General features: G+C 38.1%; 1 protein-coding gene across 1 annotated transcript in view; it reads left to right on the top strand.

Moving 5' to 3' along the window:
• Nucleotides 1–224: 224 nt before the first annotated feature.
• The window catches only part of impg2a (interphotoreceptor matrix proteoglycan 2a), a 36655-nt gene continuing 21894 nt past the window's right edge, over nt 225–14985 (top strand). Inside the window, exons 1-8 of the mRNA XM_015364027.2 lie at nt 225–493; nt 619–879; nt 5917–6083; nt 6783–6808; nt 7701–7733; nt 8424–8476; nt 11092–11183; nt 13641–13805. Coding sequence (XP_015219513.2) covers nt 415–493; nt 619–879; nt 5917–6083; nt 6783–6808; nt 7701–7733; nt 8424–8476; nt 11092–11183; nt 13641–13805 — 876 coding nt within the window. The 5' untranslated portion in view covers nt 225–414. The remainder of the gene's footprint in view (nt 494–618; nt 880–5916; nt 6084–6782; nt 6809–7700; nt 7734–8423; nt 8477–11091; nt 11184–13640; nt 13806–14985) is intronic.

Here is a 14985-nt window from a genome sequence, read left to right as displayed (position 1 = left end):
TGGGTTTGTGTGTAGACTGTTTTTGATGTGACTGGAACGCATGAAAATGTAGTCTGAATTCACACAAGCAGTACTTTCAGAACTCGATGAGTGGAATTGTAAGCGACCTTGTACAGTCTTACTAACTGCATGACGAGCTGCTCTAAAGGGTTTAGCAAATAGGATTAAAGTGCAAAAAAGATCTGGACAAGTCCCCATCTGCTTACCTGGACGCGGAGCTGTCTTCAGCACCTCCCCAGTTAAATTGCTTTTACCATCCATCTGGGGGAAACATCCTCCAATCAGGAAAACTATCTGGACTCTGGGCCTTAGCACGTTTGTGATCTGTGTGCGCATATTACCAAGCTGGGATCCGATATGAAAATAATTTCAATTGTGTTCTAAAAGTTCGAAACTAAAAATACAGAACTAAAAATGTTGGGTTTGTCTTGGAAATATTTCCTGTGCTTTCTTGTTTTCACATCTATGAAAGGACGTCTAGAAATAAGTACAGGTATATGTCTGTATGTCTCTGTGTGTTGTGTTTCTGTTTCTGATTTATTCTGTGTCTGATTTATTTTGGCGTTCTAACGTAGTCGTGGGTCAGCAAATTAAGACACCAATTTACTCTCGTTTCAGTTTCCAGTCCAGTGGTTGATACCGAAGGGTTACAGTCACAAAGTGGACAAGACAAGACTTGGAGGAATGAAAGGATTTTATTTAGTCAATCGTTTTTTCAAAGAACCGTTCCATCACCTGTCTTTAAAACTCTAGACGAGCATAAAGGAGCGATTCCTAGAAGAAAACGCAACGTGTTGTTCCCCAGTGGAGTTAAAGTTTGTCCGCAGGAGACGATTCAACAAGCGATCGCAAATCATTTGAAGTACTTCAGTCTGCGAGGTAAGATGGATATCCTAATTATTATATATGCCTTCAGTGAATCCACGATTTGGTAATGCACACTTTAATGACGTAAAACTGTGTACTGGACGTGCGGGACACCAAACTGTATGTGTGTAGTGTGAAATTAACGTTTGTTCATTGTTTATAGTTTTAATAATAATAAAAAGTAAAACATAACGACATTTTTTTTTACCAAAAAAGATCGGTCTGATGACTTGGTAATTAAACTATACTGTAACTAAGAAGAAAGGAAGAGGCACCCTATTTATGTCGTATAAAACAGTAAAAGTAGAATAAAATGTAGCAGGGCACAGTTAAATCATAGTAAAGCATAGTATGATAAAGCAGAGAAATATAGTAAAATATTATATAAATCGCTCAGAGCAGGGCAAAGCAAAATAAATTCACAGTAGAAGCACGACAAAAGTACGGGGAACAAAAAACTCAAACTGAAATCTTTTCATAAATCCAGTTACAATACAATGATGTCAACCAAATCCCTTTAAGAACATTAAGTACAAACAAAAGGTTGAATTTCTGACCTGCACAGATAATGTGATTGTTGTTCTAAACTGAACCAGTGTAATAAAGGAATGATGAGAACACTGGGACTGCGAGTGGACACTGATGAGCTACGTACTGGGAGCAGCTGGGGCACAAAATCCTACCTAAAGTGTGAGCACAGACTGGGGGCTCCAGAGCCCCAGAGTTTCTCATCTCCTGAAGCCAGTCTTGGCACAGGTTTCACTCACTGGGGGATGGAACATGTGCCCCAAAAAAACTAACAAAATAAAAGCTTCTCTTGAGTATGTTCAGCACATCACAGAACATGTGCTGGGGGTCAGGCTGTGCCCGGACTGAGTGTCGTCTGTCATTTAGTACCATAATGAACATCATTCTTAGCTTGGCTAAATGCAACAAATACATTGCATTGTTGACATGATTAAAAAAAATCTTTACTTCTTTAATACCATTTTGCTCAATTACGCTGTAGAGGCTCCTACTCAAAGCAAAAAAGTATTGTGGTTTTATATCCCGTTTAAAGATGGTGAATTATACTTTGTAAGAGAAATAGACATGGTATTTCATCTACTTAATAATAGCTCAATGGCTGCTAAGATATAGATATTTATATCCATAAATGTATGTTTTCATCTGTGCTATACTTGAGGTCTTTTCTACAACAAGCAACGAGCACAATTTTATGACCATTATTTTTTATAGTTTTCATTTCTGGCTGCGCACTGATTTTAATCTGTTTGTTTTGTCTTGTTCTGCGAGTCCCCACAAAAGTGCTTGACTATGTCCATTCATATTATGTAATTACTCAGGTGAAGCATTGCAGGACGTTTCCTCGTTTTAAAAAAAATATTGCAGTGTGTTTCCTCTTTTTAATTTCACTGACTGGCCAAGTGGAAAGCCTTCATTCATTCCAAGACGTTCCCCTTTTTGGATTTCTGTCACGTTTCGTTGTCTGAGCCTAGCTTCAATAAGAAACTTAAATAAAGTTGTCATTTTGGAGAACTTGTTGGAAACAACTTGAGGAAATGTGGGAGCTCACGACATACTGCCTCAACATCAAGATAAGAAGTTTTGTTAGTACAACTGTGTAGTGGAAGCTGGAAAGTAAGAGCTATGACACACATGCCACGTGTTTTTCTATAGATTAAGACTGAATCCAGCTCAAAGTGTAATGTCCTCAAATTGAATCTCTTCACTACTCTAAATAGCAGGGCTGGTCATGAAGCATGAGATGAAACATTGTGCCACATGAATATGTAAACCTTCCACAATATCCATTCAATTTTGAGGTAGAAAATCCCACGCCAATTTTTTTTTCAGGCCTGTCTGAACCTTTCAGGCCTGTGAACCTTCTTCTTTGCATGGAATACATAAATGGTGATGCTGCATAGCCAAATTTTATCCAGGAGATAACTATACAGTAAATAGATCAATAACCTTTTGTGTATCAGATGCATTAATGATGCCTAGAGCAAAAGTTTTGTTTTAAAACTATCTTCCTGGAATTATGGTTCCAACTTTGTCTATCTGAGAGTCAGACTCACCGACACTGAAATAGCACAACTGCTGCTTTTATCTTTATTTTATACTTTAATAGTTTTGTTGCTAAAAGCTGAGAAAAAAACTGTCTAGTTTTATCCTTGTAAATACAAGTAATCAAACGCAGAACTATGAAATTCTTTCAGCTCATACATGTCCCTGGTATTGTGTTAAGTTTTTACTGGCCCAAAAAAGTATAATCAATTTTGATTTTATTAAATGAAACAAAATAATTCAAAATGAAATACTGACATTGTCACAGATGTTTTCAATTTGACAAATGTTTTAAAAATTCATTTCTAAATTTTGCAATCCGTACTCTTCATTTTTTCTTTTTCATATTAAACTTTATAAAATCAAGAACTTAACATTTTCCACGGTACAGTACGTAAATGCAGCAATGTAAATGTCTGTTGTATGTAATCACTGCCCATTTAGCTGACACAAACCTTTGGTGTTGAATTGACCCATCATAGATGATAGAATTGCAGCTCATTCCGGTCACAGATCCTTTCTTAATAAGTCTAATGACTTGTGTTTAGTGACATCCTTTTGCAATGATAGTGGCTATCCCACCCAGAGACACGTTAATTCATAGTAACTGTCCAGAGTGTGGCTTGTGTCACATGACTTGTGGTTCCTTGTCTTTGCATTGACCATTGAATATTGACAGCTGAAGGATCTTCAGATCTCAAGATTCTCAAGACAGAAAGAAATCAATGTCAGTGTCAATGTTCAGATTTTGGCAGCGATGTTTATGAATGATTGTGTAACAGTTAACACTGTCCATGTAACAAAAATTGAGAGTCAGGCTATGCCAGTTATACTATGGTCTTGGCTATAAACATCATTATATCATGTGTAACTCTAAACTTCAATCTTGTATAAAAGCACTTTTCCTTTAGCTGTTAATTTTCAGTGTTAATGTTAAAAACGTTTGTGAGTCAACAGCTTAATTGAGTTTTTGCAAAAAAGCTCTGCTAATGTGAGGAGGAAATTTTGAAAGATAGTTCATTAAAATATTTTCTGAGATTCTGCAATAAATTAACATTGTGTGATTTTTTTTGCTTATAAGAAATGAAACCTTATTAGGTAAAGATAGAGAATAAGTTGATCCAGTTAGAGATAGGAATGGTTTCTTTTAAGCTAGACTGCACCATTTCGAATTCGGCTCAGCAATGCCACTTTTCTGTGGTGACACACAATAACATTTTCCAAGAGACAGAAGATAATGCAAAAGAAATATAAGGAGATAGTAACGAGTCAGAAAGAGAAACAATCCAAACGGAACTTTAGATCTAAATGGATTAAACCACTACATTTCCAAGATGTTGTTTTATTTACATTTGTGAAATATGTTATGCCAAGGATCAAAATAAACTTTTCATTCTGTTTATACTTGTATGGCTAAAAAACAAAGTGTGTAGATTTTTGTTATTTATTAGATGTTGAAGTTTCATTTAATCCACTTTGCTTAATTGATGATTCATGACTGACAGTGATACCCATGACTAATGATGACTGTACGGCTGTCGCTTAATCAGTGGGAGAGTTGATTGGTGAAAAGAAAGAAAGAAAACCCAAAAGAAACCAATATACCTTGCCTATCAAGAGAACAGCTTCATGTCATCAGTGCAGTCAGAGCCATCCTCAGTGGGGGTGTCAGGAATTTCTAACCTGGCATGATGATATAGTCACAAACATAGTCCAATAATCATAGATTAGGATCAATCAATCAATCGAGGTTTATTTATCAATGCACAAACAGTACTGCATACAGCAATGAAATGCTTTATTCGCGAGCTGGTTAAGAGGGATAGAAGAGTAGAAGGACAGAAGCGTATAGGGATTAGGTTAAGGTTGCTGTACAATAAATTATACAATTTATATACAATTGCTATTTACAATACAATTACAGATTGTGTGATCACTTCACCAGGTGAGTCACAGCATCTCACCAAGACTGTATAGGGAGACCAAAGTGTCATGATCTGGCTGGAATGTCTACTCACTTCAGAACTACCCTTGGGATCTTGGAACCTCACCTACCCCTACTGCAAGCTTATCCTACCCTGACAATATACAAGATAGACAGTGCATCTCCTTATGCTGTCCGTGTGACAACTTTCCTGTGAGAGGAGATGTTAAAGTTATTGTCCGGGTTGCAATACCGACCTGCAAGAGTCGGGTCTCATGAGCATTTGTGGGATGAGCTGGGATGATCAGAGATCAGAGATGGGCTCAGAGACCAGCGAACAGACACGAGTTTATCTATGATCTGTGACAGAAAGGAGAAAAAATTCCACAAGATCTGACACCTGATACAAAGCATGTGTTGCAGGTGGACAGTTTGACTTGCTTCCAAGAGTGTCCAAATGTTAATCTACAACATACAGTGAATATCCTGTATATTCAGTAAAAGCTGTTACAAAAAGATTTTACCATTAATCCAGATTATAACTTTGTGACCTTCTTGCAGATACAAGAACCACATTTCTTTTGATGTTAAATGTATTTAAATGTATTTTAAATAGGGTAGCAAGGTGCCATAACAAGGTGGTTGGCACCTTGATGCCTCTCTTGTGTCCCTGGGGCCCTGGGATGAATTCCTGGCGTGCTATCTGTGTGGTTTGTGTGGTCTCCCCATATTTACATGGGTTTCCTGCTGGTGCTCCAGTTTCTTCCCACAGTCCAAAGACATGCTGGGAGGTTAATTGGCTTCTGGGAAACGTGGCTCTGGTGTGAGTGTGTGTGTGTCTGTGTGTACCCTGCAATGGACTGGTGTCTTGTTCAGGGTGTACCCCACCTTGTGCCCATTGCTTGTCAGAAATACCTCTGGCCCCCCTGCTGCCCTGTATCGGATAAAGGTTAGAGATTGGATGGATGAATATATACAAATTTATTTCAGATGCACAAAATGTGCAACTTTATTGACTTAACCGCCCAGTGCTGAATGCTTTTCCTGTTGTTTAGTGTGCCAAGAAACAATCTGGGAGGCATTTAAGATCTTTTGGGATCGCCTTCCTGACCGAGAGGAGTATGTGGGCTGGATGAAGCTCTGTCGGGAAGGAACCATGAGCGTTTTGGAAATCGGCAGAAACTTCAGCCAGTCAGATGAGCATCACCTCCTGGTACAGAATGTAAGTGATGTCACCATGGAGCTGTCACAGACTTCCTGGCCAGACCACTTATGGGTCAACAGCTAACATTATGTACTTGTTTGTTTAGCAACCACGGGTAAGAAATTAGAAAAGAAAATGTAGTCAATAAGGAAAATGCCCTTGTGTTTATTTTATTAAATACAAAATATTTATGAACATTAAGAGCCTAAAGCTAAACTCAGTGGCTTTTGACAACTTTTTAATGTTGTGATAAGTTTGACTCATTAAGTTCTGCCAAGATATAAAGGGTTTTTTTCTGAAGTGAGCTGCCACACTTTTGGCTAAACTGGCTACTGAGCTCGTATTTTCCATGCTCAGAGGGGCTCAGACTTAGGCAGGAAAAATCCAAGTCAATTAGTTCGCAATATCGTATGATCTCCTTGGTGAAACAGTGAAAGGGCAAGAATGTTTCGGCTTTCCTGTGAAAAAGGCCAAGTACAACATTTAAAAGAAATAGACTTTTGACCCTGGTATTACATTACTATCCGTTTTTGTTTTAAAATGCATTTAAAACAATCTACTGATGTAAAAATAAATATACCAAACAGTTTCTAGCAAAGTTAGGAATGTTTGCTGACAGGTATAAACAGTGTGATTTCTTGGGCACAAATTAAAAGGTGTAGTAATTGTGGACAGCAATAATTTAGCATGAAGAATATCATGTTTTCTCTTTTTCAGAGAATATCCCTGGCATCACTGAAAAGGTAAGCATAAAATTCTTTGAAATATTTAGATCGATTGGATTCTTTTTGAGAAGAAGGCGAGTTAAAGTTATGAGCAATGTTCCCTGGAAGCTGTGCGTGTGCGCGTGCACACAGGTCATGAAATCAGCACGCATAAGAAATTGAACTACGCACAAAAAATTAAATTCCCCCCAAAGTATGATAATTATAAAACAAAAGAGGTCGTCAATTGAAAAATGCTATATTGACCATACGAGACTGGCTGGGAGAGGCCCAACTTGGCTGTGGGCATTATTATTGCTACTTGATCATCGATATCTATGCTCTTGTAGTCTCATACCTCCCTGCACCTGCTCGCTCCACACGCAGTCTCTATGACTGGGCTTGTGGAATCGTTGTCCCGGTCTTTTGGACCACTATGCTTCTATGAGAATGACTATATTAACAAAATAATTTCAGTTTGTATAGTTTTACATACACTCAATTTAGTGCGCACACGTTTTTGTCACTGGGGAAAAAAATAAAATTAGAGGGAACATTGGTTCTGAGGCTAGATTAATCTCCAATCTTCACATGTAGCACTCAAGCATGTGTGCTGATTAATGATTATTGCTGAAGCCTATATACCAGAATAAGGAAATGTAATCACAATTATGATTTTTATGCTACATAAGCATAGACAAAATATAACAAGTAGAATATTAAAATAGGATATGATTCAATGAAACTCATCTTTCAGACATTTCAATGTCAGGATGAAACAACTCAACAACAGCTTCTGTCTCATTCTAGCTTTTAATAGCCTTTTATGTCAAGCAAATGTGGGCATTAGAGAATAGAAAAATGTTAATTCTCTTGTGAACAAATGCGTTTATAATCCTTGCTGTTTCTGCTGTCCTTATGCAATCTCCAGTGAACCCACCAACTCATGGCTGCACTTGTGCAGGTAGGAACAATAAGGCACACAGAGCTTTAGCAGATCTGCTTTTCTGTATAGAATCTTAAGAGACACCCACCTCTTAAAGCTGCAGAAGGCTTCTGTAGTGTGGCAGAGTTGTAGTTACAGTGGGATCCTTCTATGGTAGAATACTCACCCATCTTCCATTGATCAACCATTAGGGGCTGTAAGAAAGAACAGCAGGCAAGCTGAGGACAGACTGTGGAAAGTTCTGTGTGTGGAAGTTGTTGGAAACAGTCTCACTGTAGTAGTTTTGACACTCAGGACAGACTGGAGAAACAGATTAAAAGTCTATGCCAGGGTTGGGGAACTACTATTCTAAGGCTCAGCATTTATAGTTTGATGTACTCACAACAAGAAAAAAACCTCAAAAAGCTTTAAAAAGAACTAACATAGTATAATTAAAGCTTCCTTCTAAAAACATTTGTTAATTCTGTAAAACAGCTTTGATTTGCATTGATTGTGATTTGCGTTTATTGTGTGGTTTGGTTATGGAATGGATAAAGCACTGATACAATATATGGTAAACTTTAGGTATTGTAAAACAAGTTAAAACTCACGTGATAGAATATGTTTTCAAGCTCTGATATGAAAAAGTAAGAAAGTAGATGACAGTTTAAGACTGGCTGACTTTTTTATAACCTATGCATCCTGAATGACAGCATTTCTCCTTTTCAGCTCACACACAACAGCAGCTCCTGCAGAACCTGACATCATCACAACAAGCAGAGGTCTGTGTTACGTCTTTCTGTTTGCACAGGATGGTTTAGTGCAGCTGGGTCTTCCATGGAGACAGGATGTGGGCAGAAAGAAAGAAAACATTCCAGAACCTTTTTGTTTGTTTTATGACCCATGATGCACATGTTAGAACAATGTGAAGAAGGATGTCATCCCTGTGTTTTTTACTGTTTACCCTCCCTCGCCTTAGTTCATAGGCACAGAACTCCAGTCCCTGAGGCCCTAAATCCTGCAGGTTTTCTAGGTCTCTTTAAATCACCAGCAATTGAAGACTTCTGAGAAGTGTTAAACCAGTCCTGTTAAGCTACTGATCAGTTCAATTAGGTGAATAGGAGCTGAAGAGGCATAAAAGCCCACAGGCACTGCAGCCCTCAGTGACTGCAGTTGTGCACCACTTCTTCATCCTAAATCCCTAATGGTCCCTCACCATAACATTATGACACTATGACTGTGTCTCCGCATCTAACCAATTCCGATATAAGCCATATTCTGTTTGCTTATCCTTCCTAAACCATGTTGCAAACATTATTATATCTCATTCACAATAGGAATATGGGTCTATGCCTTTTATGGTCTTAGTTTCATGGACGAGTCATCACTGTCACCTTCTCATGTGATTTTCTGATTGGCGGCACAAATGACCAGTACTCATCTCTGAGTCCTTGCACGCTCAGGTCAGGTGGTCCAGTCCTGGCTGTTTGCATGTAGACTAAAGTATGTTATGATTGCCTGGTGGTCTTGCATTTTCATTAAGACGGTGTATTGTTAATATGATGCCATATCTGACCCTGGATTGCTTACCACAAACATTCTGAAAGCTCCCTTTTCTCTTTGAAGCACGACCAAGTTATTCCAAAGTACTGTAAATGCTCACGTGGTTTGGCTGCCATCTTGTTTTTACCATATAAAAGACTTCTCAAACCAAGAGGCTGGATACAACACAAACATGAGCTCTTTTGCTTTAGTAGGCTTATTTACAAAAATGGCTTTGCCATGACCACAGACCACTAGCCATATGCAAAGGGATTTGATTATATTGAAACAAGTGCAGGGAGCCATATTTGCTCTGTCAAAAAATGCCCAACCTTTGACCTCCTCCTGCAAAACGCAAATGTTAAACATTCTAAAAAACAAAAATGAGTCACTTTGCTTTTGGTGACCAATGCTGTCATCTTGAAGCTATGTTTATCATTATTATTGTAGGAAAAGGTAAACCAGACCTTTACCCATTAGAGGCAGGTGTGAGTTATAGGATCTTTTGAAGAGTATTTGAGAGCTCTTCTCTGCAGGGATCATATCCTAACTGGACTTCTCTCTCTGGTGCTGCTGGATTGTCTGGTTCTCAGCACATATGTCACATTTAAAATAGTTCTTAATCCGGATTAGATACACTTCGGCTGTTGATGCTACATGACTAACCTCCTGAGAAAGGGTCAGTCCTTCTAAGGTTTGATTCCGGTTTGATTCCTTCTAAGCAGTGACAATTATGAGACACAGCTCTGTGAGGTCAACTCTGAGTGAACTCTGAGAGCATGAGTTACAGACAGATAAAGGAAATACAAAAGCTTCCTAGCAGGTCAAGCCAATAGTTGCAGTTGTACTTTGCCTCAAAAATACTTTGAAGTAACCCCACACCCCCATATTTTCTCCATTTTCCCATTAGTCTTACACTTCATTAGCTGCTGTATAAACATGATCTGCTCTATTTTTATACTTGGAAATTTGGACGGATCATTTTCTAAAACACTTTTTCTGATTAGTTGAGTTAATTTCTACTGGAACATTACCAAGTATTTTGTTTTTATGTTTCCCAGGTTATGGCTTTCAAACCACTTATGTCTGTTTACATTCTGAACATCAGAGGGAATTTTGTACTCTGTGCATGTCCAGTATGTTTCTTTCCATTCGGACTCAAAAGTTATTTTTATTATACCCACCCTACTTTTAGTCATCTTTTATGATGTTTTCTCACTTCTTGGCTCAAACCTATGATCCTCTCGACCACACAGGAAAGACTGAGGAAGTGTGAGTAGGTTCCTCCAAGCTGACCAACCTTCTTAACACATCACAGGCACCACAGCCCCATACGTTTTTTAATATAGATATAGGGATAGATCACTTCTGATGGATGTCACTGAGTGTGATGTAGAATAGTACACTAACTGTTGTGTCCATAAAATGTGTAATAAAAAATAAAAAGTTTATTGTGATGCTCAGTCGGTAGATAAAGATTAAAAATATATGATAAAAAAACTATGAAAACATTTAGTACATGATTATGTAGTCTTTGTTTTCTATTTGAAACTGCTTAAAAGGATCATGAGTTTGTTGTTGAACAAAAGCATTTCATGCCAAGCTTTCCTATTTACATGTGGCAAGTGTGCATCTAACTTTCTATAGTGAGACAAGCGAGGAACCTCACTTGGAAACAGCTGTGCTTTTTAAATCAGAGCCCCTCAGATCTTATGCCAGGATATGCTGTAGACCTGGTGCTCTATACACCAGCACTTTCCTCTAAATAAGAAACACTCTTCTCTCCTTGGAATCAATACAAAACTACTAATTTCTCCTGACTGTCGGCCCATTCCTTACCCTTCTGTCTTTGCAGATGAGACTGCCAGCGTCTCCCAGTCACACATGGTCACTGTGCATGTCACTCCTGCTGGTGAGGACAGTGAGAATGAGGAAACAGAAGGCAGTGTAAGTGGGGATGTGGTTGACCTCCTATATTGGTTCAATTCCTCAGTATGCTCCATGGTGTCATTCATGGAAGATGTAATGCAAAAATAATCTATAGGATCTTATCCAAAAATTGTTGTTCCTTATTAGTAATTTGCAGCTGTACATCTAAACTTCTGAAGTACAAAGGTGAACAGAAACAGGAGTTGTTGCGAGAATATTCTGACGCATAAAAGAAAAGCCACTCTCAAGTCTAATGCTTTTAAATAATATCACAGAATATATGACCAAAAATACTAATCAAAGAGTCACCATATGATTTCATCCAGAATCTAAACATATTGTGAAAATGAAAACAATTAATACCGGGTATGACCGTGATCTTCGTAGCATTGCTGCATATACCCCAGACAGCTTCTGAACAGTCTGCTGTACAGTTTCCACTGTGCAGTTTCTGAGCAGCTACAGCTAGCTGTCAAAGACAGGTTGGTCATGATTTTCTCCTGTTGATGGAATTGGAGAGATGGTTCCAATCAGGTCAGGGGAAAAAGATGGTCATGGCAAGACCTTAGAATTGTGTTCTTGAATTGGCACTTTTATAGTTCCAGAAACATTGTCCTACTGGATATTCTACACTTCTGTATTAGCTTTGAGGAACAGGAACTCTCTGTCAGTATAGCAAAGAGGAGTAGGGTTGCAGCCAGTCTGCAGCATAGACATTCTTGTGTTAAAGGAGATTCCTCCCCAGATCATCACACTTCTGTTGGTTGGCTTGGGCAATGCATCAGTCAGTATAATGCTCACAAGGTAATTTCCACATATTCCACTGTGTCTGACGGTTCAAAATGTGAATGTCTCTGATGCCACCTCAGACATTCTCTGACAGATTCATTCAATCTCTCAGCTCTCAATGTGTTAGCACTCAGTGGTTTCAGGTCTCTTTAAACCTGCTGCTCCTGAAGATCTGGGAGAAGCTGATGAAGTGGTTTGGTTAAGCAAGAAAACAGCTGATGTAGCTTATTAAAGATTGAGCTGGAGTGAAAACACCATAGACACACTGTCTCTGCAGGATCAGGATTAGACAGACTCGATATATGGAAAGCTAGAATCATTCTGCTGATGTGCAAGTTAATTATTCTCGGAATGTCTTGTGCATCTATTACAGTCTAAAAAATTACACAAAAGAATCAGACAGATATGATGATCTTGGAATTGTATTTTGCCCCTTTGCCTTCCATGTACTCTTCATCACACTGATTCCTGGTTTAACTGGATCTGTCTTCCGTGTCCTGTACATCAGATGGTTTCCTGGTTTTTCTCTGTTCTTTAAAGTCATGTCTTGTCTTTTTGAGTGGATTCCTGACCAGCTCTTTTTGACAATTTTAACTCAAACCAAATAACAAATCTGATGTGTTCCTGACATCACATGAAGTGAACTCAACATCAACATGAAGTAAACTGAATATATTCTTGTCCTCCAAAAACATAACCATCAGAGACCTCTCTGGTCATCATTTAAAATGTAAACATTATTACATATGAACTCAATGAAACTTTAATATAAAATAAGGTGTTGTTATGTTGATATTGGATATTAGGTATATTAGGTGTTTTCATTGTGTAATTGTGTATTGTAATCCTTTTCTTTGTGTCAAATTCTGAACCAAAGCTTTGTGGATCTCACTCGATCACAAATTATGTTCAAATCAGATGTTTCACAAAACCTGCTGTTCTAGCTTAGCTTGAGAGATTTTCACATTTATAAATTAATAATGTTTTAAAAATGATAAATAATGAGAACCGTGCCTTGATATAGATCAGGACTTCAGGACGATCAACAAGTGGTACAACTTTATATGTTGTGTTGAACTGAAGAAATCCCTTATTCACTTCAGTCAATTGAAATCTGAATAGATAATAATAATAATAATAATAATAATAATAATAATAATAATAATAATAATAATAATAAACTTTATTTTATATAGCACCTTTAAAGGTGGCTTCTCAAAGCACTTTACAGGATGACAATAACAATAAATAAGAAGAATACAACAATAAATAAGAAGAATACACAAGATAAGACACGATTACAATATATAAAGGAGACCGTGGAAGGTGGTATTAAGAAGAGCAGAGGGGTGAAGAATGGAACCAGTTCAGTAAAGGCTTTTCTGAAGAAGAGGGTTTTGAGTTAAGGGAAGGTGACTTTCTGGTATTCTTGGGCAAACAGATAGACAGATATGACTTAGGTACGTGGAAATTAATCATGAGATTGTCTTGTAACCTCTTATTCCAACTTTCTACACATTAAGGTTAAGGTTAGCAGCAATACCCAGCGGTGGTGCCCTTTGACATGGACACATTCTTGTTTGTTAAAACTTCACACCCTTAACGGGGGGTTTGTTGATTTAAGAGAGTTTGATGTCATCTGGAAACCGTTCTAATTTCAGCCTTGTTGTGGTCTTTTCTTTTCAGATTACCAATGAAATCGAGCTTGACATTACAGAGAGGCCAGTCAGGCTGATATCAGAACAGGTTGTGGAGCTCAGCATTCAGCTAACAGGAGAGACGTACAGTGAGGACCTGAGAGATCCTGTTAGCTCTCGCTACCAGCTCCTGGCCCAGCAATTCATTGAGAAGGTAAGGCACAGTTACACACACAAAGGGAGAAATATTGTCTCATTTTAACACATCTGTAACAGTAATCAAATAACAAAGAGGGGTAACAGCATGAAATGGCACAACAGAGTTATAGCTTTTGGGAAAAGAAACTGAATTTTAAGATTTCATCTCACATAAAAAGCATTGGTTCTGAATTTTATTCTACATTAAAAGTTTGCAAGGTTTTCCTTCAATAAAAATGTCAGTTTGACTTGATAATTCTGTAAATCTTAAATACTGCGTCTATATTTAATTTGTCCTTTGCCTCCTTGCCTGGGTAGGACTCCTAGTGTCAAAATCTCAGGCATTTGCATTATACTGTATTTTATTGGCTGTCTCGAGTTTGTCTCGAGTTAGTCCAGAATATTATGATATAAGTGCTATTCTGTGTTTTTATGGTGTATAGTCTAAAGCAGAGAGATTGTGGTGGGTAGATTGGAGGGTTCTGATGTTGTGTACAGGAAATGTGAATCATCAAAAAGTCAACAATTTAACTAGAGAAAGCCATTTCACTAGCATGTTGCTTATTAGTATGATTCCATTGCTTACAGAACTCCCTTCTCTATAGCATCTGGTTGGAAACATAAATTGAACCCCATGTTGTAATATGAAACGAAATAACACAGATATACTGCATATGGCATTAAAACCTTTCATCTACACTGCATGAGTTAAATAACCTGCAGCTCACCAGGTCAAATCCAGACTCTGCCACTTGTGTACAGAGCAAAAACTAACCCTGACCACTGCCACTATGAGCTTGTCATCTGGAGGATCGGCAGAGTACATACTACGAGCATTGCCATTAATATCTACTAGTAATAACCTGATTCTGCAGCACAATTCACATTAGACGTTGTTCGATTAAACAAGTAACATTGGTTTATTCTGAAAAAAAAGCTATTTTCTGTGCTGTGAAAACTTTCCATACCATATCCTGTGCTGTCCCTTGGCGATCTTAGCATTCATTGTACTTTAAGAAGGCTCGCATGTGTCCAGTGAATGAGAGCTCTCCCAGATCTTGAATCAGCTCTCCCTTAAGGACGAGCAGGAGAGTCTGGAATATGGAGGGCCTTAAAACAAACAATAATCGCATCAGTATGCTTCTGTCTGTCCGTCCCAGCTGATAGGATGATGAAAAGCCTTGGACAGAGAAAAC

Source organism: Lepisosteus oculatus, chromosome 15 (genome assembly GCF_040954835.1).
Source record: "Lepisosteus oculatus isolate fLepOcu1 chromosome 15, fLepOcu1.hap2, whole genome shotgun sequence".
Classification (NCBI taxonomy): domain Eukaryota; kingdom Metazoa; phylum Chordata; class Actinopteri; order Semionotiformes; family Lepisosteidae; genus Lepisosteus; species Lepisosteus oculatus.
Note: the sequence above shows the minus strand (reverse complement) of the source record. Positions and strands in the feature narration are given on the sequence as shown.